Source organism: Oryx dammah, unplaced genomic scaffold (genome assembly GCF_014754425.2).
Source record: "Oryx dammah isolate SB20612 unplaced genomic scaffold, SCBI_Odam_1.1 HiC_scaffold_12, whole genome shotgun sequence".
Lineage (NCBI taxonomy): Eukaryota > Metazoa > Chordata > Mammalia > Artiodactyla > Bovidae > Oryx > Oryx dammah.
The window spans coordinates 46,813,819-46,837,084 of record NW_024070196.1 but is presented as its reverse complement, the minus strand read 5'-3'; the positions used below and the strand labels follow the sequence as shown (position 1 = coordinate 46,837,084).

At 41.1% G+C, this 23,266-nt stretch overlaps 1 protein-coding gene across 1 annotated transcript in view; it reads right to left on the bottom strand.

Moving 5' to 3' along the window:
* The window catches only part of LOC120871383 (transmembrane protein 132D-like), a 381,149-nt gene extending 371,249 nt beyond the window's left edge, over positions 1 to 9,900 (bottom strand). The window contains exon 1 of the mRNA XM_040251282.1: positions 9,011 to 9,900. Coding sequence (XP_040107216.1) covers positions 9,011 to 9,771 — 761 coding nt within the window. The 5' untranslated portion in view covers positions 9,772 to 9,900. The remainder of the gene's footprint in view (positions 1 to 9,010) is intronic.
* Positions 9,901 to 23,266: the final 13,366 nt, after the last annotated feature.

Sequence of the window (23,266 nt, the reverse complement as noted above, 5' to 3'; positions counted from 1 at the left end):
CTCTGTAAGAGCTCAGCTTTTTAATTTTATTTATTTTTTTTTTCCACTGTGCTGAAAGTCTTTGTTGCTGCAAGCGAGCTTTCTCTGGTTGTGGTGAGTGGGGGTTACTCTCTAGTTGCGGTGCCCAGACTTCTCATTGTGGCGGCTTCTGGTGTTGGGGAGCGCAGACTCAAGTGCTCAGGTTCAGTAGTTGTGGTGCACAGGCTTAGTTACCTCAAGTTATGTGGGATTTTCCTGGAGCAGGGATTAAACCCGTGTCCCCTGCATTGGCAGGTGGATTCTTATCCCCTAAACCACCAGGGAAGTCCAAGAGTAGAGTTGTTTCCCAACAACCACAGAAATAATTGTTCAATTGTAAGGGTGATTCCATCCCCACATATGAGATATTAGGAAATATCTGGACCATCTTGGGATATCACAATTCAGGGTTGTGTATATAGTGGGTCAAGTCAGAGATGCAGTTAATCAAACTACAATGTACAGACCAGACAGCACCTCACAACAAAACATCATAAGATCCAAATGTCAACAGCCAAAGACTGAGAAATGTCTATTCTATGGGATTATAACCCAAACTGCAAAGTATTAACAAATATCCAGATGTCCTTACTGAAATCAATGATTGAATAAATATATGCATGAGGGAAAATAAACAAATTTCCCCCACAGAATTCCAAATGATTTACATAGATATACCACTGGCAAGAAGGCAGAGTATAATTCCATAACTGTGAGCTGTGGATAATTACTTCCTTTTGGAAAATACTGTATAGGATGTGTTGAAAAATCAACTTTACAGTGGAAAAACCCAAGAAATATCACCCCAGCCAGTGACCAAAGTTCACATCAACAATGACTAAGTCAGATTGGGAGTAAATGTCCTTGATATGATGAAATGAAAATGGTGCTTTATTTTTATCTGTTTATTTTTTGTTTTTAAAAATCCCATTTGGTTTTTATTTCAAAATGTTTGGGGATAAAAGAGCACAGAGATACATCTGATGCCTTTGTGTTTTTATCTGTACTGTTCCCTTTGCCTGAATTTCCTTTCTTGGAAAATAGAAGTACCACACAAACAACAAGGATCTATTGTGCAGTATAGGGAACTCCACTCAATATCCCACAATGAAAATATGGGAAAAATCAAAAAAAAAAAAGAAAAAAACAGATATATGCATATGCACAACTGAACCACCCCATTGTACATCCGAAACCAACACAATAAATCTGCAAACCAACGACACCTCAAAACAAAACAAAAATCAAATTAAAGTGAACCACTACCTATTCTCCACTCTCCCAGGGCAGGGCTCACTCTCTCATGCTCCTGTCCCTCAAACGGCAGTCATTTTTCCTTCTTACTCATCTGTGTACTTCCTGACATCCTCAATCAATGTTTATTCAATGAAAAGGTGAAAGAGAGTAGTTTGCAGACAAATACAAAACATTATCTCTGTGGTTTTTTTTTTTTTTTTTTTTTTTTAATCCCCAAGCCCACTCTTTGGTCTTATCACAAGAAAAACATCAGATAAATCCCAATTGAGGGACATTCTTCACAAAGTCTGAACAGGACGTCTCGTAGCTGTCAAGGTCAACAGAAAGCAAATCTGAGAAACAGTCACAGACAACAGAAATTAAAAAGACATGATGATTAAATGTGATATCCTGAGCAGGAGCCTGGAACAGAAAAGGGGGCATCAGGCAAACACTAAGGGAGTATGAATGAGTGTGGACTTCAGTTAATAATAATATTGGAGCATTGATCGTGACAAATGAATGAAGCTAATGTCAGGTGTTAATTACAGGGGGAAACTAACCATGAGGCCCCTGGCACTGTCCTGTACTGACTTCACAACTGTTTCTGTAAATCTGAATCTATTCTCCAACAGAAGGTTTACTGAAAAAAGATGGATCGCCCTCCTTTCTCTGTCTGCCTCGCACTCCAGTCTGCTCCAGAAGCAACTCCCTGAATCCCCATCAGATGACAAAGGGAGACGCAGTGCCAGGCATGGATGTCATGGGCCTTTGTGGGGTTTGGAGATACCCAGTATCATCCTCTTCCTTAAAAGCACCCCACTTTTCTCAGGAGGGAAATGCCACCTCCCCTGGGATGTGCTCTTAGTGACAGGTGACTCCAGAAGCCCACCTCTCATTCTGGAAGCACACCAGGTAACTCTGCTACCCTGGACTCAGACAGCAACTAGGTCTGTGAGCCACTGGGAGCTTCCCAAGAGTCCTTTTTAAAAATCTGAGTATTTTATCTTGTTTTATTTTGTACCACCTATTTTATTCTATATTTATGTGACCCAAGATTAAGTAACTTGCATGACTCTCTTAATCTCACAGAATCTAATTCACTGTTTTCCTGCAGGCACTGCCTATATTTTCCAGATATATTTTTCCAAAGCAAATAACAAATAAAATGAAAGATGTTTTCATTCTAAAAATATACAGGAGATCTCATCTCTTCTTTCTTTCTTTATGATCTAAATCAGTTAAACTTCATTCAGGTCTTAAAGCAGTAATTTTTCCACATCATGAGTTTTCTTGCTTGACAATACTTCATCCATGTCCACTTTGCCTTGTTGTTGTTCTTAAGTTGCTCAGTTGTGTCTGACTCTTTGTGATCCCACGGACTGCAACATGCCAGGCTTCTCTGCCCTTCACTATCTCCCAGAGTTTGCTCAAACTCATGTCCATTGAGTCAATAATGCCATCCAACCATGTCATCCTCAGTCATCCCCTTCTCCTCCTGCCTTCAATCTTTCCCAGGATCAGGGTCTTTTCCAAACAGTTTGCTTTTTGCATCAGGTGGCCAAAGTATTAGAGCTTCAGCATCAGCAACAGTCTTTCCAAAGAATATTCAAGGTTGATTTCCTTTAGGAGTGACCTGGTTTGATGTCTTTGTAGTCCAAGGGACTCTCAAGAGTCTTGTCCAGCATCACAATTCAAAAGCATCAGTTCGGCAGCGCTCAGCCTCCTTTATGGTCCAACTCTCACATTTGTATATGACTACTGGAAAAACCATAGCTTTGACTAGAAGGATCTTTGTCAGCCAACTGCTCCCTGGTGGTCTAGTGGTTAGGATTCTGCACTCTCATGGCCACAGCCCCCATGGGGTTCTATTCATAGTCAGGGAAGCCTTTCGTCTCCCTCTCTGCCTCCCACTTTTCCTTATTTTGCCCTAATCCCTGAAATTTTGGACCCTATTCAATACATTTCTTTGTTGTCAATGCAGTTTATTTTAATGTTCAACTTCATCAATGGGATTAACTTTTGTAAACATCCTGCCATAAAGTAGGACATATTTAACATTTAGCATATGAGAACTCTGAGCCTTGAGATGGTTGTGAAATTTCTACAGCCACATTGGCAACAAAACATATTACAGAGTCAAGCTAGACTACAGCTCCTGACTTTAAAAAAACTTTTTATTTTATATTGGAGTATAGTCAATTAACGAGGCAAAGCTACAGTCATCAAAACAGTATGGTACTGGTACAAAACAGAAATACAGATCAATGGAACAGGATACAAAGCCTAGAAATAAACTCATGCACCTGTGGTTAATTAATCTACAACCAAGGAGACAAGAATATAATGTTGGAAAGACAGTCTCTTCAACAAATGGTGCTGGGAAAACTAGATAGCTACAAGGAAAAAAAAATAAAATTAGATCATTCTTTAAACATTCAAGAGTCTTCGCAACTTTGATTATAATAAGAACAGAGGGCACTATTGGAGGAATTCATTATGCCAGGTGGGGAAGAGGTGCTGGGCAAGCAGGCTGTTGCATCTAAACCAAGGGCATCCTCCTCCTCCCATGCTGCATCGTCAAGGCCAGTGGTCCCATACCTTATTAATGCTTAAGACCAACAACATACATTCAACTAATCCTTTCATTTATTTATGTTCTTAAATTATGTAGGCTGGGATTTATGGCATGCAACTAAGAATATTATTTGGTACACCAGGGCATACTTTACCTGAAATAGAATAAGGAGAGACGTTTTCTGCTTCAAGGCAGCTTCAAAGGCTACATCATTCAAGTGACTCGAGTTCAGGGCCAAACCACCAAAAAACACCACATATTATTTCTAACAAGCTCAAAACCTTCTACAAAGCAAGCTTCCCAAACCACCAAAAAGTACATTTGAGCCTTATCAACCCCAGGCCCACTTTGTCCTCTTGTCAATTATTCTTGTTTTTTTTCCCTCTTTTATATCTCTCATTTTTGCAAGAATAGTGAATATATACTTCTTAATAATGCCTTATTCAGAAACCTGCTCTGAGATCTGACCATCTTCTGAGCACAAGATTCTTAACAAATTCTTGAGTATTTAGCATATAAAACTGCAAAGATTTCAGCAAAGTATATGCATTTGTTAATAATTAACAAAATGTCTAAATTTTCCAGGTGGCTCGGTTGGTAAACAATCCACCTGCAATGCAGGAGATGTGGGTTCGATCCCTCTCAAGATCCCCTGGAGAAGGAAATGGCAAACCATGTCAGTATTCTTGCCTGGAGAATCTCATGGACTAAGGAATCTCATGGACTGGCGGGCTATAGTCCACAGGGTCCCAAAAGAGCTGGACATGATTTCGTGACTAAACCACCACCACCAAGACAGCCTTTCATTCCTTCATTCATCTAACCAATCTAAACATATCTCTGACTTTGAGAAAGGCACCCAGACAGTTCTGAGTGCTGTATCTCTGCTTTGGACCTTTCCACCTCCCTTTCCCGGATTGTCAGAGAGCCAAGCTAATACTATGCAAATATTTGGCTCCAGGCTTACATTCAGATCAGACAACCAGAAGCCTTTGAAACTGACTTCTTGTGGGAAGAAGCAACCGAATAGGTGGGGGAGATGAGCAAGAAAGAGTGCTTTGATTCTCCAGACACATAATCAGGTGACAAGAGGCCTCGGATGCTTCTGAAATTGACTCTCTGTGGGAGAAGGAAAAGGGATGGAGTGGTGAGAATGTGCTAAAAAGGTCCATGTGCTGAGTGATGCTTTTGTTGTCCACTGGAAGGAAAACATTTTCTGAAATTAAAAGGGATCTTTAGATGTTTAAAGAATGAAAGTGCTTTGCTTTTCTTCCTTTGTGGAGGTCTGCTTTGGAAGATTTGGGCTCCAGGAGAGAAGAGAACTTCTAAGATGATAAACAGCCCCATTCTGGTTTTCCTCTTTGCAATGGCTAATGCACACAGGTGCACACACCCAGCTATTTTTGTAAATTGCCCTTGGAGATAATTTGCACAACAAAACTTGATTCTCAGGATAGAAGATGAGCCTCTGTGTGTCAGCTAGAAATGACAGGCACAGAAGTGACAGGGAAGCAGCAGTTTTTAGGTGGTCAATCACTGTCTGCAGCAGGAGTCCTCGATCCAGATGGGTTCCCTTCTGTTGCTGGCAGTTAATCTGGTCCCCTCTTCACCCTGGCTATCCTTAAGTGGCGAGCTATGTCCTACTGTCACCTGTCCTACAAAACATGAGCCCACCTGTGGACTTCACTAGCACTGCCACCCCTGAGTCTAAAAATGAGTCACTATTGCAGAGGACAGCACCCAAGGATACACGGTTGTATCCTTCAGGGTTTTATATACAGCAGATGGCTAGATAGAGCTAGGGCTTCCTGGTGGCTCTGTGGTAAAGAACCCACCTGCCAAGGCAGGAGATGTGGGTTTGATCCCTAGGTCGGGAAGACTCCCTGGAGAAGGAAATGGCAAACTACTACAGTATTCTTGTCTGGGAAATCCCATAGACAGAAGAAGTCTGACAGGCTATAGCCCATGGGGTTACAAAGAATTGGACACAATTGAGTAACTAAGCACAGCACACAGCAAAGCCATCAGTTCATGCTGGATATTACAGAAATGCCTCTAGTCATTTAACAGATATCCATAGTATTTTATGGATATATTAATACATGTATGTATGTACGTGCACACACACACACACACACATATGGGCTTCCCAGGAGGCTCAGTGGTAAAGAACCTGCCTGCCAGTGCAGGAGATGCAGGTTTGATCTTTGATCCCTGGGTGGAGAAGATCCCCTGGAGAAGGAAATGTCACCCTACTTCAGTATTCTTGCCTGGAAAATCCCAAGGACAGAGGACCCTGGCAGGCTACAGTCCATGAGGTCACAAAAGAGTCAGACACGACTTTGCATCTAAATAATAGCAACAGAGCAGACCCAGGCTAACTCTAAATATTTGGAAGCTGTGCTAAATGAGTGTCAAATTGACTTCATTAAAAAAGATACACAGCTTCATTATTTTCTAATTATGAGAATTCCAGCTAAAGGCTAATGACATTGCCAGATCCAGGTTTCCCGCCAGCTGTTTTCATAAACAGACAAGACTCATTCATAATTAGTGTGTGTTAAGTATTCAGCAGGCATATTATTAATGCAACTTTTAAAGAGATGGAAAGCGTGCTACTCTACCAACTTAAATACACATTTGTAAAGTATTTACTGATTTATTTTACTATTGTCTTAAATGGAAAGCACCTTTCTCATTGATGGACTCTGAACAAACACACTTTGGCTCTACATCCAAAATTTTCCAATCTTTTGACTTCTAAGTGACAAGATGCTTATTTCTGAATCTGCAAAGATGTGGATCCCTCAGAATAAATAGCCCAGAAATGAACCTCTCTTGGCCATGGCACAGCTTGCCCCTGGCAGGGCTGCCCTCAGAACTCATGTGAACACACTAGTAGGCAATTGATTGTGGTCAGGTGCACAGTTTTTTTGGGAAATTTAATTCTACACTGATAGCTGCTTCCCAATAAAGACTGACGTGAATATCATCTACTGGAGAGTTAAAGCTTTAGGAGATTCTAGTTTATAAACCGTGGGTCCAGGAATTCAACAAGCAGTAGCTGGCAAATGGAAAAAAAATGGCAGAATATTGAAATTGTTTGACTTCTTCTTATTCAAGACCTTGAGTTTCCACTGGCAAAATATTTCTCTATATAGGCAGTCATCTCTACAAAGAATATTATGTAAATGTGTTGAGCCTGGGAAAACCAAGCACAAAGCTACACATCGGGCAGAGGGAGGGCCCGTGACCAGCTGAATCTAGGTCTGATTTCCAAAGGACAGAAGGGAGCGATCACGAGGTCTCAGTCCCACAGATGTGCTGTTCATTCTAAATCCCTGTGTCTAATCCCCAGATGCACCCCCAACCCCAGATCAAGGTTTTTCCTGCCAACAATCAGCCAGGTTCGACCATGAGGTTAATGCTGTCCATTGGTTTCTGTGTCTTTGGTTGAGATTAAAAGGAAATTCCCAGCACTAGGTCACAATCAACAAAACTGAAATGTGCAAAGTATAAGCAAGAGAATAATTTCTTTCTTAAATTCATCCACCCCCTTAACAAACACAGAATTTTTTTTTAAAAAAAAGAAAGAATAGTGGGGGACTTCAACATCCTGTAAGTGGGATCATCCAGACAGAAAATTCATAAGAAAACACAAGCTTTAAATGACACATTAGTACAGATAGACTTAATTGATATTCATAGGACATTCCAACTGAAAGCAGCAGAATACACTTCTTTCTCAAGAGCACATGGAACATTCTCCAGTATCGATCACATCTTGGGTCACAAATCAAGGCATGGTAAATTTGATAAAATTGAAATCACATCAAGCATCTTTTCTTGATGTGAGATGCTATGCTCACGGTGCTATGAGATTAAAAATCAATTATAGGAAAAAACTGTAAAAAAAAAAATATGGAGGCTAAACAATTTGTTCCTAAATAATCAATGGATCACTGGAGAAACCAAAGACAAAATCAAAAAGTACCTAGAGACAAATGACAACAAAAACACGATGATCCAAAACCTATGGGATACAGCAAAAGCCATTCTAAGAGGGAAGTTTATAGCAAGACAATCTTGACTCAAGAAAAAAGAAAAATCTCAAATAAACAACCTAACCTTACAGCTAAGCAACTAGAGAAAGAACAAATGAAACTCAAAGTTAGTAGAGCAAAAGGAATCAGAAAGATCAGAGCAGAAATAAATGAAATATAGACAAAGTAAAAAAGAAAAGAAAAGAGAAAGAAAAACAGCTATTGAGCCCCAGGGGAGAGGGACAAGAGGGCTTATCATTGTTGGATAAGCTTTAAAAACCCACATATAAATGTGGTCCCATGTCCAGTAACACTCGGGGTCATACCAAACTTGATTAGATGGCACTTCAGGTCAAGTTTCCAGATTATGTAGCAATGTGAGGACACATTTAGTGATCTAATAATATACCAAATAGCTATTATAATCAGACTCATGTGTGTTTAAAACAAATGCAACAACAACAACAAAAAACTGTTATGAAAATCCAATCAAGCCAAGGCAAGTAGCTTCCCTCACATGCTGCTGTATGTTCCAAAGAGAAAACTCACCCCTTCTTTCTTCTTAAAGCCCACAGGAGTCATTTTAAATGCCTCCTCTTGGTACAATTTTTATATAAGACACTCCACTAACTCTACTGGATATCCTTCACACTTTGTACTCTTTTACATTTTGAACACTAAGTTCTATTTCCAGAGAGAAACAAAAGGGTAACTTTGAGGTTGGTACCACAGAATGTACTTAGAACTCACATGCTCGGAAGAGATTGTGAGCTGGCAAAACTGTATCCTCTATCCTCCCTGACAATTTTTGCCAACCCATTTGCAGACTCATGTCAACTCTGAGCCATTTAACTCTCCTAAGACCTGCTGAGAACCACCTAAGCCAGGTCCAAGATAGAATATCAGCCTGCTCCTGACTTTTCTGGGACAGCCCAGAAAACCTATTAACAACATCTTCACCGAAACACTTGCCAATTCAGAGAGCTCTACTTGACAGTGAACATTGAGTCTGCAAAAAGCGGAGGAATGTTTCTACCCTGGCCAGCGCTAACACAGATCTAGGCATCACATACAGGGGAAGGGTCTCAGAAGTGCCCTTGACCTTGGAGATGTTATCGGAAGATAATGAACTCACCTTAACGTGAAGCGGTCCTCGGTGGAGTTTTTGGAGATGGAGACAGGAAACGTCAGCACGTCTCCCTGCCTGACTGTTTTTGGCACGTACTGCACGGCCACGTGGTTATCCAAGCGCAGCTCTCTCAGCGGTGGCCGGCTGGGGGTCTGGTAAAGAAAAACACTCCCGATCCTGTGCAAGGGAGGCCCCGACTCATCGATGTCATTACGGCCCGTCCGCATCCCGCCAGCTCTCCAGGCATCCTCCTTGGCGCAGTCTCCACGTTCGTCCCCGGGCTGCACAGCATAGTAGAGCTCCACCGGGCTCCCTTCGGGGGGCTCCGGCGCCTTCTTCCTCCCGGCCACCACCGTCGGGGGGCCGAACCAGCTGGCCGGGAGCTCCAGCTGCGCCACGCACAGCCCCAGGGCGCCTCGAAGCCGGCAGCTGCCCCGTACCTCCCGGGTCTCCCGGAAGGCGAACACCCGCAGGCAGGGCAGGCTCTGCACCGGGCCAGGGTCGTCCCAGTCCCTGCCCACCACGTGGAACAGCACCTGCACGCGAGGCCGGCTCAGGTAGATCTTGTCCCGCAGGATGTGCGCCTTCAGCTTCCAGTTCAGAGAAAACGTGCTGGTGAATCCAAAGGGGCTGGAGGGGAGCATCAAGTCCTGGGGTACCACCTGCTCAATGGCAAAAGGCCCGTAGCTGGCATTCAGGACTGGTAGCCTCTTGGATTTGTAAATCAGAAAGGACTCCACTCGCGACTGTAGACTGGAGTTTCTCATGATGTCCTGGTTAGCTTCCTTGAGGAAGAATGACACGTCTGCGTGATGGATGTGGTAGGTCACCGGGAGGTAGGTGGGCAGCAAAGAGAACCTCTGGATACTCTCCAGTATGCCTCGGCTTTCAGCCACTGTTGGGAGGAATCAGGGTTCAGGGGTTAGAAACTTGAGGGCAGTGGTACCAACATTTCAGACCTCTTTGCACCCCCTTTATAGTGGATTGCCCTGCGTTAGCATTAATTAAGTGATTCTTTATCCAAAATGTCTCAAATCAATTCACTTTATATTAAATATATTTCTTTAAAGAAAAATTGATGCCACTGGAGTAAGTAGAGAACCAGCCACCAGCCTCACGGGCCATGCACAGAAGCTGAGCGAGCAAATACAATAGAATATTACTCGGCTGTAAAAAAGAACAATTTTGAGTCAGTTGTAGTGAGGTGGATGAACCTAGAGCCTGTTATACAAAGTGAAGTCAGAAAGAGAGAAACAAATACCATATATTGATGCATATATATGAAATCTAGAAAAACAGTACCGATGAACCTATTTACAGAGAAGAAATGGAGACGCAGATGTAGAGAATGGACTTGTAGACACAGCAGGGTAAGGAGAGAGAAAGGAGAAACAAAATACAAATTGACAAAGTAGCACTGACATTTATACACTATGCTAAAGCATTTCAGTCCTGTCTGACTCTTTCCGACCCCATGAACTTTAGCCCACCAGGCTCCTCTATCCATGGGATTCTGCAGGCAAGAATACTGGAGTAGGTTGCCATGCACTCCCCCGGGGGATCTTCCCTATCATGTGTGAAGTAGATAACTAGAAGGAAGTTGCTATAGAACACAGGGAACCCAGCCTGGAGCTCTGTGACGACCTAGAGGGGTAGCATGAGGTAAGGAGGGTATAAATAATTATGTATATATGGGAAAGGGAGGCTCAAGAGGGAGGGGTATATATATATATATATATATATATATATATATATATATTCATACATATATATAAATATGTATATACAGGAAGAGGAGGTTCAAGAAGGAGGGTGTGTATGTGTGTGTATATATATATATATATATATGTATGAGGGAGGGGTATGTGTGTGTGTATATATATAGATGTATGATAGATGTATGGCAGAGACCACCAGAACAATGTAAAGCAATTATCCTCCAATAAAAAAGAAAGAACATTCAAAGTAATTCCTTTAATTTTCAACTAGCAGTTCTCATGCCTTTTAGGGGGTGACAGCTTATGCCTAAGACTTGCCCTCTTTCAGTTAGAGGGAAAGATCCTCATGAGAAAGGTCTTAAGAGACTGCTGGCATCCAGCAGAGAAGAGTGCTCCCATTAGCTCCACCAGATGGACTGAGATTGGAAACAAGAAGGACTTTCTCAGCATGTGGCTTGATGCTGTGTCCATATTTTACCCAATACTACTTCCTGTTCCACCAGATACACTCTACCATGGGAACATGATAAAAGACTTTAGAGATGGACAATCATAAATCACTTGCACATCATGTACTTTCCTCAGGGCTAAGCTGAGAGATGGACAGAAAAGACCTTGAAAAGATACTGCTGGAAGGAAACCTTCTGAAATAGATGGGATGAGCCAACGCCATCAGGTCGAGTCCACGTGACCCTAAAACCCCAAGAACCAAGGGAAGTCCATCACTTTTGTGGCCTCCACATCCTTCGTGAAAGCTGTGTTGACACCAATGAACAGAAAGTCTTCTTCCCCCTCACCCCCTTCCTGAACATATCCTGCCCTCAGGGAGAAAAACAATCCAAAAATGTTATTTTTACAATGTGCCTTATATTCTGTAAGAAAAATACAGAAACAGAGATTACATAATTCAAGAACCAATTTAAGGGGCTTTAGAAATGGAAATTACTGGCTCTGGAAACACTGGCTTTCTAGGCAAAGCTCCACAAATTATCCAGACCCCTTCTCATTAGCCCTGTCACTCTCTCTGGTTATTTTGCAATAAAAGCAACTCAGGCCCTGACATTCATCAGGCCGACCTGTTTCAGAGGCCCACGTGAGCACATTTTCTGATACATGACGCCTACAGGAGTCTGGTACCCTCCTGGCAGTTGTCTGTGAACAGAGGAGAAAGCAAAGAACTCAGAGAAAGGAGTCTTCACTGTGACTTTGCTGCTCAGACCTCATGAGAGAACAGGCAAGTCCCTCAGCCTCTTTGCCTCTCCGGGGCTGCTCTGTAGGAGGCGCCTGACCAGAGGGCGGAAGCCCGCAACCAGTTCTAGCAGCACAGGGCACTCAGCTGAAGTCCATCCTACCCTGGACAAGGAGCCAGCTTGCCATAAACTCATCCTGAGCTGATGGACAACCCCTGAGGGAAGGGCTCCCTCCATTCCATGGCATCACCCGGCTCAGGCCAGGGTGAGCTCCACTTCAGCAATGAAGGCTTCCATGCGCCTGAACCATCTGAAACCTCCAATATCTTGAGTTCTGATTCACCCAAGCACTGATTTCATATGACTCAACCTAATACCTAGGAATTCCTTTTTCAAACATCAAAATATCATGGACTTCACAAGAGACCTCATTCCTTAGGAAAATCACATTTTTCTAAACATTCTGGAAATCTCTCGGGATTTATATTTTCAATGAGCGTGCACTGTCACTTGTGAATTTTCAGACAAGTGAAGCACAGGGAGTGAATTTTGTGCTCATGTTCAGGGTTGAAGCTTCCTCCTTCGTCCCTTTTCTGGGTACCACCTCCCCTCCCTGTCTCTGCTGGGACATCGCAGGCTGCGTCGTAAAAGTCACTTCTCTTGACTGCACGATTCTGCATTATATGCCCCACTGATGTCCTCCTGTAGATCTTACACTTTCCTATCACAGGACTTTATTCTCCGCTGTAATTCCCTCCATGCCCCAGTAGGTTATATGCAAGTGAGCAGAGATGACACGGTGGCCTTTTTTCTGTTTTATTCACAGTCCTTAGAAGAGCACCTGGCAAATATTAGGTTCTCAGTAAATATTTGAGAAATGAATGAGTCAACGAATGAATGGTGCTTTCAGTATTACAAAAAGCTGATTTATATTTTTACATCAGGGCTTTATACGCTGTCTCTTCTGTTGCATCCCTCTATAATTAGAATCCTCCATTCTTTTACCCCATGAGGAGCTTCAAGTAATCATGATGATAGGGGACTAACAAAGAGAGATACCTCTCTGTGGCATAAGGTCCCTGATTCTCTTTTATAAATTTTATTGGATTATAGTTGATTTATAATGTTCTGTTGGTTTCAGGTGCACAGCAGAGTTATACATATTTACATATATATTCATTTTATTTCAGATTCTTTTCTCATATAGGTGATCACAGGATACTGAGTAGCATTCCCCATGCAATATAGTAGGTCATTGTTGGTTATCTGCCATATATATAGCAGTGCATATATCTTTATCCCAAGCTCCTGATTTATGCCTACCCCCACCACATTTCCCTTTTGGTAACCATAGGTTTATTTTCAGTATCTGTTAAGTCTGTTTCTGTTTTGTAAATAAATTTTTACAAAACAACCACTGATTAAGAATCCACCTGCCAATGCAGGGAGCATGCGTTCGATCTCTGGTCTGGGAAGATCCCACGTGACGCAGACCAGCTACGCCCAGGAGCCACATCAAGAGAAAGCCCCCACGCAGCAAGGTCAAAAATAAACAAATAAATAACTTTTTAAAAAACTGATACAGATTAACTTATTTACAAAAGGTAAACAGACTCACAGATACCCTGATTCTTAAAAATACATCTTGGCACCACCTGGAGCAGTTATTCTCGTTGTCATCACATCAGGCTGTCATTCACTGTAGACACTGCTGAAACCAAATAAATGGTCACGTTATAAATAAGGAATAATATCTGACACCGAGGCTCCCTGAACTTTCCTGTTGAACATCTGATCCCTACTACTTGAGAATACCTAACTTTATCGAGCAACTAATTACATATCCCAAGGACAATGGTTGTGGGTCCCCTGACTCTATTTGGGAAAGCAACCAGGGGTTACCACAGGCATCATTCAAAGGGAAGTAATCTCTAAGCTGCATTCCACAAATGGCCTATTTGTCTGTTTACCTGGTTATCTGACCTCTATGTTTATTGCTTAAAAATGCTCCAAGTTGACCCAAAGCTAGTTGTTATCTCCTTTTCCAGTCATTCCTTTTTAAAAAACAAAACTTAAAAAAAAAAAAAAAACAGTGTTCCACAATGCACAGAATGGACTAAGAAGTAAAACTGAGTATCCTGGAATCCCCATGGGGATGACTATTATAAACGAAGAACACCATTTCCATGTAAAAAAAGAGCAAGGTGTCAAATAATAAAGAAGTTGCATGTGGTAAATCTCAGTTAATAATCTATTAAGGAAAAAAAATTACATTTTATTTTGGTGCAGTGACTTACATGCTTATTTGAAAGGAAGTGACATGTTCCCATCTTTAAGCAACTCAAGCAGCCTCACAGAGATTTTCTATTAATTTTAACATTTTGAAGAAAAATAATTTCCCCTAAATAATACCTTTAAGAAACCGGAGGAAGATGGCAATTTGAGCACAGGCATTTAAAATTTCCCCTGAGTGGACTCAAAAGCAGTAGCTAAGAGAATATGGTAATAAGTAAAAATCGGCATCTGTGCTGAACATTCAGTGCAAACTGCAAGCCCTGGCCTGGGAGAACTCCTGAGAAATTGCATTCGTGCAGAAAAATCAGCATGGTGAAGGCTGCTAGATGAAATGCAGGAAAATCAACTGTTTCCTTTTCTAATTAACAGAAAGGTTGCATGGGGGCATGCTTATAATTAAGAACAAAAACAAAATTTGTCAGGTATCTGAAATCCAAATGTAACCAGGGACCCTGTAGTGTTATTGGCTAACTCTAGTAGCCCTAAGCATGACATCATAAAAGAAGGTAATAGCCTGGTAGAAATAACCTGATATTTCTAAAAGCATAGGGCATGCATCCCAGGGATGCTCTGCACTTGGTAATGCTTCCTGATGCTGAGTGCTGACAACATTTGTAATCAGCCAAACTGAATGACTCAAGAGTGAGTGTGACCACACAGTGCAGAAAACCCCAGAATCTGGGCTTCTTGCTGACTTGGAGCGGGAGGTGTGACACAGCCTTACTGTGGACTGAGTCCAAGCCACACCAAAACGATTTACAGGAAACTGGCACCCAGTGTAGCAGCTGTACCAAACTGAGAGATGGACTGTTACAGCGACGATCTGGGAATATCAGCAAACCTAATGCATCCCCCACCCTGGTCCAGCTGCAGCATCACAGATACAGGAATGTAGGACCAGTGGCCCTTCCAGGTAGACATGTCCTGTACAGCTCTAACAAGAGCAGGTGAAAACCGAATGGAGAAAAGAGGAACCCACTCCACTGTGCCAGGGAAATGCCAAGGCACAATGAGATGACCCGCATTCAAGGACCAAGAGAGAGAAGGCAAATATAGACGGAAAACAGAAGGAGAATAAAATGTTGGGTTGTTTTTTTCATAAATAAAAACTACAAAATCAAAGAAAGACATTTGAAAAGGCGATGAAGAGGTAGTTTCAAGAGTAGTTACCGCAGAGGACTAAAGTATATTTCACACAGAATAACTTTTACACTCTCACTAATCAAGGAAATGCAGGCCCTTTGTTACTTTATAATGAAATAAGACCAAGATGGAAGAAGATATGGCAGTATTAAAAGTAAGGGATTTAAAATGGTTTCAGAAGCAATAAAATAGATATGAAAAAGCAGAAAATTGAATTTATCCTAAAAAAAGGAGAATTTATGAAGCTTTCCCTAAAGCTAAATGCCAAAGACAAGAAATGAAAATGATCAGCGGCAGACTGCAAACAAATATGAGACACATTAGATATATATACAGATAATAGAACTTCTAAGAAAAATAGCAGGAAAATGCAAAAGAAGCATTATTAAAAGACAATAGAGAAAGGAAAACAGTCCTGGAGTAAAAATAAATATTCCACTGAATTCCAACAAAAACTGTAAACACCAACTTCTAGATATTTCCTAAAGACATTTTTTAATGTCACAGATAATGAATAATTCTATGAGTGCTTATTTAAAAATAAAACTTTTAAAAGAAAAAAACTAATGAAATTGGCCTCAGTCATGCCCACTGTACAAAATTAAGTATTATAGAATAACAAGTATTTCCCCAAATCTTATGGGGAGTGTTCTAATTGAACAATTAATTCTCTAAACTAGAGATTGTCCTGATAATATGCGAAGACAACACAAAGATGTAAGGTTACTTCCTATCTACCTTTCCTTACAAACATCAGTGAACCAAATTATTCAGGCAACCAGGAAGTGAATCAAAGTATAATATTCAGTAACAAGAAAATCATAGCATAAATACAAAAACATTTAAGCATAGAATAAATTCAAATAAAGCTTAAAACATAGGTAAAACAAAGAAGTTCAAAATAGTTATTGATCAAAAAAGATTCATAACCCAAATACGGTAGCTTTTAAAAATCATAAACTTGGTAAAAATCCCAAAAGAAGCATGAAAAGAAAAAAAAAATAAAGGTTTACTAATTTTGCAATAGAAATGGCTTTATTTTTATCAACAGTAACCAAATAAATACATATTTAACTGTACTTTTTTATTAGTTGAAAATCAAGCTGTTTGGCTTACAAACTGGGACAGGAAAGAGAAAGAAAACAGAAACAGCTCATCAAGTGATACTCCAGGGGATCTCCCTGACCCAGGAATTGAACCCAAGTCTTCTGCATTGCATGCAGATTCTTTACCATCTTAGCCACTAGGGAAGCTTGTGAAGCAGACAAAGACGTAATCAAAAGGAAAGTCATACAATCTTCAATACTATCAGTATTAAACAAACAGAAGGAAGTTGGTAAACTAAGCATTCTACTCAAGAAAAGAGAAATCCCAAACGAAACAAAAAAATTATAAGGAAAAAAATGATAAAACCAAAGGTAAGAAATAGTAATGTAAAAGACAACAAAATTGAAAATTAAGCCAAAGAAATACTAAATTTATTTATTTATTTATTTTTACTAAATTTAAAAAATAAACATAAAATGGATTGTTACAGATGGCAGATTAAGATTATTCATTTACACATGAATTACAGAAAATCCTCATGAAACAGCCTAAAAGAAAAAATAGGAAAAGCTGGTATAGTTCAGTTCAGTCACTCAGTCGTGTCCGACTCTTAGCGACCCCATGAATCGCAGCACACCAGGCCTCCCTGTCCATCACCATCTCCTGGAGTTCACTCAGACTCACGTCCATCAAGTCCGTGATGCCATCAGCCATCTCATCCTTGGTCGACCCCTTCTCCTCCTGCCACCAATCCCTCCCAGCATCAGAGTCTTTGCCAATGAGTTATCTCTTTGCATGAGGTGGCCAAAGTACTGGAGCTTCAGCTTTAGCATCATTCCTTCCAAAGAAATCCCAGGGTTGATCTCTTTCAGAATGGACTGGTTGGATCTCCTTGCAGTCCAAGGGACTCTCAAGAGTCTTCTCCAACACCACAGTTCAAAAGCATCAATTCTTCGGCGCTCAGCCTACTTCACAGTCCAACTCTCACATCCATACATGACCACAGGAAAAACCATAGCCTTGACTAGGCGGACCTTAGTTGGCAAAGTAATGTCTCTGCTTTTGAATATGCTATCTAGGTTGGTCATAACTTTTCTTCCAAGGAGTAAGCATCTTTTAATTTCATGGCTGCAGTGACCATCTGGATTTTGGAGCCCCCAAAAATAAAGTCTGACACTATTTCCACTGTTTCCCCATCTATTTCCCATGAAGTGATGGGACCAGGTGCCATGATCTTCGTTTTCTGACTGTTGAGCTTTAAGCCGACTTTTTCACTCTCCTCTTTCACTTTCATCAAGAGGCTTTTTAGCTCCTCTTCACTTTCTGCCATCAGGGTGGTGTCATCTGCATATCTGAGGTTATTGATATTTCTCCTGGCAATCTTGATTCCAGCTTGTGTTTCTTCCAGTCCAGCATTTCTCATGATGTACTCTGCATAGAAGTTAAATAAGCAGGGAGACAATATACAGCCTTGACGTACTCCTTTTCCTATTTGGAACCAGTCTGTTGTTCCATGTCCAGTTGCTTCCTGACCTGCATACAGATTTCTCAAGAGGCAGGTTAGGTGGTCTGGTATTCCCATCTCTTTCAGAATTTTCCACAGTTGATTGTGATCCACACAGTCAAAGGCTTTGGCATAGTCAATAAAGCAGAAATAGATGTTTTTCTGGAACTCTCTTGCTTTTTCCATGATCCAGCAGATGTTGGCAATTTGATCTCTGGTTCCTCTGCGTTTTCTAAAACCAGCTTGAACATCAGGGAGTTCACGGTTCATGTATTGCTGAAGCCTGGCTTGGAGAATTTTGAGCATTACTTTACTAGCATGAATCTGGAAAGCAAATATACAATATCAATGGGCCAGAGATACTGATAAGTTCTAAAAGATATCAGATGGGATGAATTGGTCCCATATTGTGGTCTTTTGGTAACTGTACTCTCAGTTTTACTACAGAATCTCTTAGTTTTGTCTGCTATATTTGTCAATGTCTGAGAAAGGTATGTTAAATTATTTCCCAAGGATTCTGAAATGGTTAGGTTCTTATATTTCAAAAACACAAGACCATACCTGTCCTCAATATGTTAGACACTACCTAAGGAATCATGATCATGATAAATTCTTGTGTATTATGTCTCCTATTCCCAATAATAAAAACTTTTCTTTGGTCCTTCTTAGTGTTTTTGGCTTTGAACGTATTTTTTTTTCCTGAAATTAATACAGCCATCCATCTCAGATTTCTCTGATTCTTGTAAACATTTTCTTAATGCAATGTTTTGCCTACTTTTATTTTCAGTGATCTGTGTATTTTTCTTTAGTGTTGATGTCTAAATAGATTTTGATTGTAAGCTTTTATTTGATTGATTTGTTTGGATTTATTGCTGCTATCTTATTTTATGTTTAAATATCCCACAATACTGTGTGGGTTGTTTTTTCCATTTCTTCTCCTTCACTGGATTTATTCTTATATGCCTTTATTTTTTTCTGTCTAGTGATTGGAAAATGCTAAAGAAGTTCTTTATTGCCAAGGAAAAAATATGCATTCAACTTGACTAATGATCAAGGAGAAAATATACAAATTTGAAGAGATTCATAACCTTATTACTATGGGAAAATATTTTGGAATTTCAGTTTAATAAATCAAACTGAAGGAATATTAGCTCCACTCCGGTCCTCTCTGTTAAAAGTCAGTGAAAATAACAACAAAATCTTACATGAAGGATAGAAAATTTTCCTTCTCCAATATAAGAATAAGAATGCATTCCAAAACCCCTAAATCACAAACAATGTCCAACTTAATCTGAATTGGATAGCATTCCCCAAGAGTGAAACAAGGTCTCTTCTTGGACCAGAAGGGTCTCAGCGTGCTAAGAATGACAAGACCTAATTACATAGCAGACCCCACAATCACTGTGGTTTTGGGCAAACCTTGGGCACTTCCTGTTTCCTGTGCCCTTATACTGGGTCACAGATGAATATGTCAGAGAACAGACAGAAAGCAGATAGATGGCTTTACTGAGAGCTGGGACACACTAGACACCCTGAATTTCACTAAGTTCCTAAAGGCCCCAGACTGAGATGACAGGTGTGCCCTCTGAGAACTTGGATTAGAGAGTATTTAACACAAAAACCCAAATCAAACTTCGAGATTGGCTCAGCTCACCCACTTGGTTCCTTCCTACTCCTGAGTACCAGGGCTGCCCTACACGGAGATGAATAATCAACAGTCAAAATCATATCATCCCACTGAACCCGAACACATGTTCAGCTGATGACTTACACTTCAGAATCCAGCAGAAAGGAACTCTCTCCTCTTCCCTCCACAGAATCTGCCAGCAGCTTAGAATTTGTTACCTGTCTTTGTCTGTGATTATAAGCATCTCCTTCTCCTTCAAAAACCAGACTTTACAGTCCACTTTTCCCTCTCAAGCTTTCACATCATCTATTTCTGCCTCTCAACTGGATAGCTTGCCTCAGTTTAAAAGCATGGTATACTCAAACTTCAAAAATAAACAAGCAAAACTGGTCCTTGATTGTAAAGCCTCTTCTATTTTATCTCTCTGCTCCTTTGTCTATACGTGAAACTGAAAGTCGCTCAGTCAAATCATGGACTGTAGCCCTCCACGCTTCTCTGTAAATGGCATTCTCCAGGCAAGAATACTGGAGTGAGTTGCCATTCCCTTTTCCAGGGGTCTTCCCAACCCAGGAATCAAAACCGGATCTCCTGCATTACAGGCAGATTCTTTACCATCTGAGCCACCAGGGAAACCCTTATCTATACATATTAATATACAATATATAGATGCTATTATACATATGCTTGTAGACTTGTTTGTATTTATGGCAATGATTGTAAACAGCTCCTCAAACACTTGCGCGCGTGCACACAGAGTTGTCTCTGGTTACTGTCACGGGCTAAAAAATACCTCCCTCCAAAGATATCCACAACCTAACCCCAAGAATCTGAGAATCTGGGACCTTCATACCAAAAGGGACTTTGCGGTTGTGATCCAGTTAAACATTATGAGATGGGGAGATGATTTTGGTTCGTCCAGTGGAACCAATGTCATCACAGGGGTGTTAATAAGAGAATGTCAGGAGGTCAGAGAAGAAGGAGATGTTTCTTGCTGGCTTTGAGGATGAAGGAAGGGGGCTGTGAGTTCAGGCATGGAGGCAGGGAGCTTTAAAGGCAGGGAGACGATTGTCCTCTGGGACAATCGCTGGGACAACACTACCCTGGGGAAAAATTTTATACTTCTGACCTCACTGCCTTTCTCTTTTTATAACTGCAAATGTCATTTATGTTGTTTTACATTATTTTCCTCCTTTTGTAGATAAGGAAACTGAGAGTCAAAGGGATTGACCCCCTGACAGGGTCACACAGCTAGTCGTGCCTGGGGGACTGGAGGAGGTAGGTCTAGCCAATGGTGTGCTGGATCTGGCAGGTGCAGACTCACAAGAGCTGATTCTATGCATTGCCTTCCAGCTCCACGTCCAGCAACTTCAGGAGCCAATCGCCCATGCTGAGAGTATTTACACCACGGACATTGGCAAACCCTGCCAACAGGTGTCTCCTTCCCTTGCACCACAGACCAACATGTACCCTGTTGGTCTGCTGCCCGGGTTTGAATTCTTCACAGTCTACCGTGGCCCTGGCATGCTTTCTGTTATCATTAAAAAAGATGTCCTTAACTCTTCGACGACTTCCATGTGAAATTTAGTAGCTCATTCAAAATCTCTGGGTTTTGATTCTCGCTTCCCAGCCTCAGACCCTTGCTGTCTGCCACTTCAAACCTATGCCCCAACCAGGCCAAACTGCTGGGCATTCATCAGATGCAATCCTAGGTTCCCCCCTCTGCTGCTTCCCCCTACTCCAGGTTGCCATGCCCTTTCCCCCAAAGCAAATCTCTAGCAGATAAATGCTCATCTGCTCTAGAACACCACATATTAGGGCCTCCAGATCTAAGAAACCCTCCCTAGGAACCCCAGTCAAATGGTATCTCCACATCTATGCAATACTTTGATTCTGTGCTTCTCCTTGGGTAGGTAGCAAACTGCTTTGTATCACAGTTAAGTTATGAAATTATTTATCTAATGATTACACTTACTTCATTCTGGACACTGTTTTCCACGCTCTAGAATGACCAATGAACATAATACTCCCAACAACCCCATGCATTAGGTGCGTTTTATCATCCTCACATCACAGTGAGGAAACAGGCTCAGAGAGGTTAAGGGACTTGCCTTAAGTCACACAGGTGGTAAGTGACAGAGACAGAATTCTAATACAACAGTCTTGACTCCTTTACCACAAAGCAATGCAGCCCTCGAGGATTCATTCAGGGGCCCAGACCTGCTGGGTTCATCGTTCCAGATTCAATCAGGCTTTTCCCAGAATATGGCTTGAGTGTCAGTGACATCATGATTAGTTAATTCACAGTGGTACACAGAAAAACATTTTTAAAATTTGTAACTGGCCATGCATCTCTCTTTTTTAAAAAAAAAACAAACTTTATTTATTTATGTTTGGCTGTACAGGATTTTCATTATTGGGTGAGGTCTTTCTCTAGTTGTGGTGTGTGGGGCTGCTCTAGTTACAGTCCATAGGCTTCTCATTGAAGTGGCTTCTCTTGGTGCGGACCACAGGCTCTAGGTGCACCGGCTTCAGTAGCTGCTGCATGTGGGCTCAGCAGTTGAGGTTCCCAGGCTCTACACTCAAGCTTAGTTGCTCCGCAGCATGTAGGATCTTGCCCGATCAGGGATAGAACCTGTGTCTTCTGCACAGGCAGGTGGATTCTTCACCACTGAGCCACTGGGGAAGCCCCATGCATATCTTAATGAATACAGGAAAAATATAACTCACACATCAAGTCCAAGAGTCACAATTGTTAAAGCTGAGGTTGATGTGAAAGTAGGTACTTCTTGGTGACTGCTCTACAGTGGCTGCTTGACTTTCAGGTCCAGGGTTTACAGGACATGCTGCTGTAGCACAAATTGGAAAGTGACACCTGTCATGCCCCCAGGACCCAGCACAGAGCTGGACACATTTGGGGGGCTTGTCATGTCGTCTTTAATTGAGAAAATCTTAGCTCCAGGAAAAAGACACAGGTTGTCCTTTGGGATTTGTGTCAATAAAAGGACATTTTTTGAAGACCTTGAAAAAGCATGATATCCCTCCCCCCACTCCAAGGACATCATACGTGAAGTATAGGAGAAAGGTCCAGCTATGCAGATGAACAAACACATTTACTTTATTTTTTTAATGACATCAAATATATTTAAATATAAAACATGGAACTGCATCCCAAAATAGCTTTTTCTCCCAATTTTTTTCAAATTTATAATTGTTGAAATTTGGACACAAAACATTAACTCTGATATCAGTTAATTACTCTCTAAAAACTTTCATGATGCCCCAGATCTTTAGAATAACACAGAAGAGAATTTTACAAGTCTGGAACCAACATACTTTTCTAGATTAAATTATCCTCACTAAAAATTAACCAAAATGGGCAATTAACCATTTTTCTAACTTCATATGGGAAAACAGACTTCATTGAAGGAAAATTTCAATCTCTGGGAATTATGCCCAGAGATATTTATGCATATTTTGCTATTACAATACAAGATCTTGCTTCCTCATCTTCTCTTATTCCAGCCCCTTCATACTTGTCCCTTCTAGATCCAGTCCCTTCTAGACCCATCTTCTCTTTTCTCCTTGGGATGAGCACATTTACTTTATACACATGGCTCTTAATTTGTTTCTAAAACATTGAGTTTGTGGCTTCTGATATTTCAGAAGGGAACTTGTCTTCATTTCTCAAGCACATTTTCTTTCATACTTTGAATGATTCAGGAAGCTGGTATCTGACTG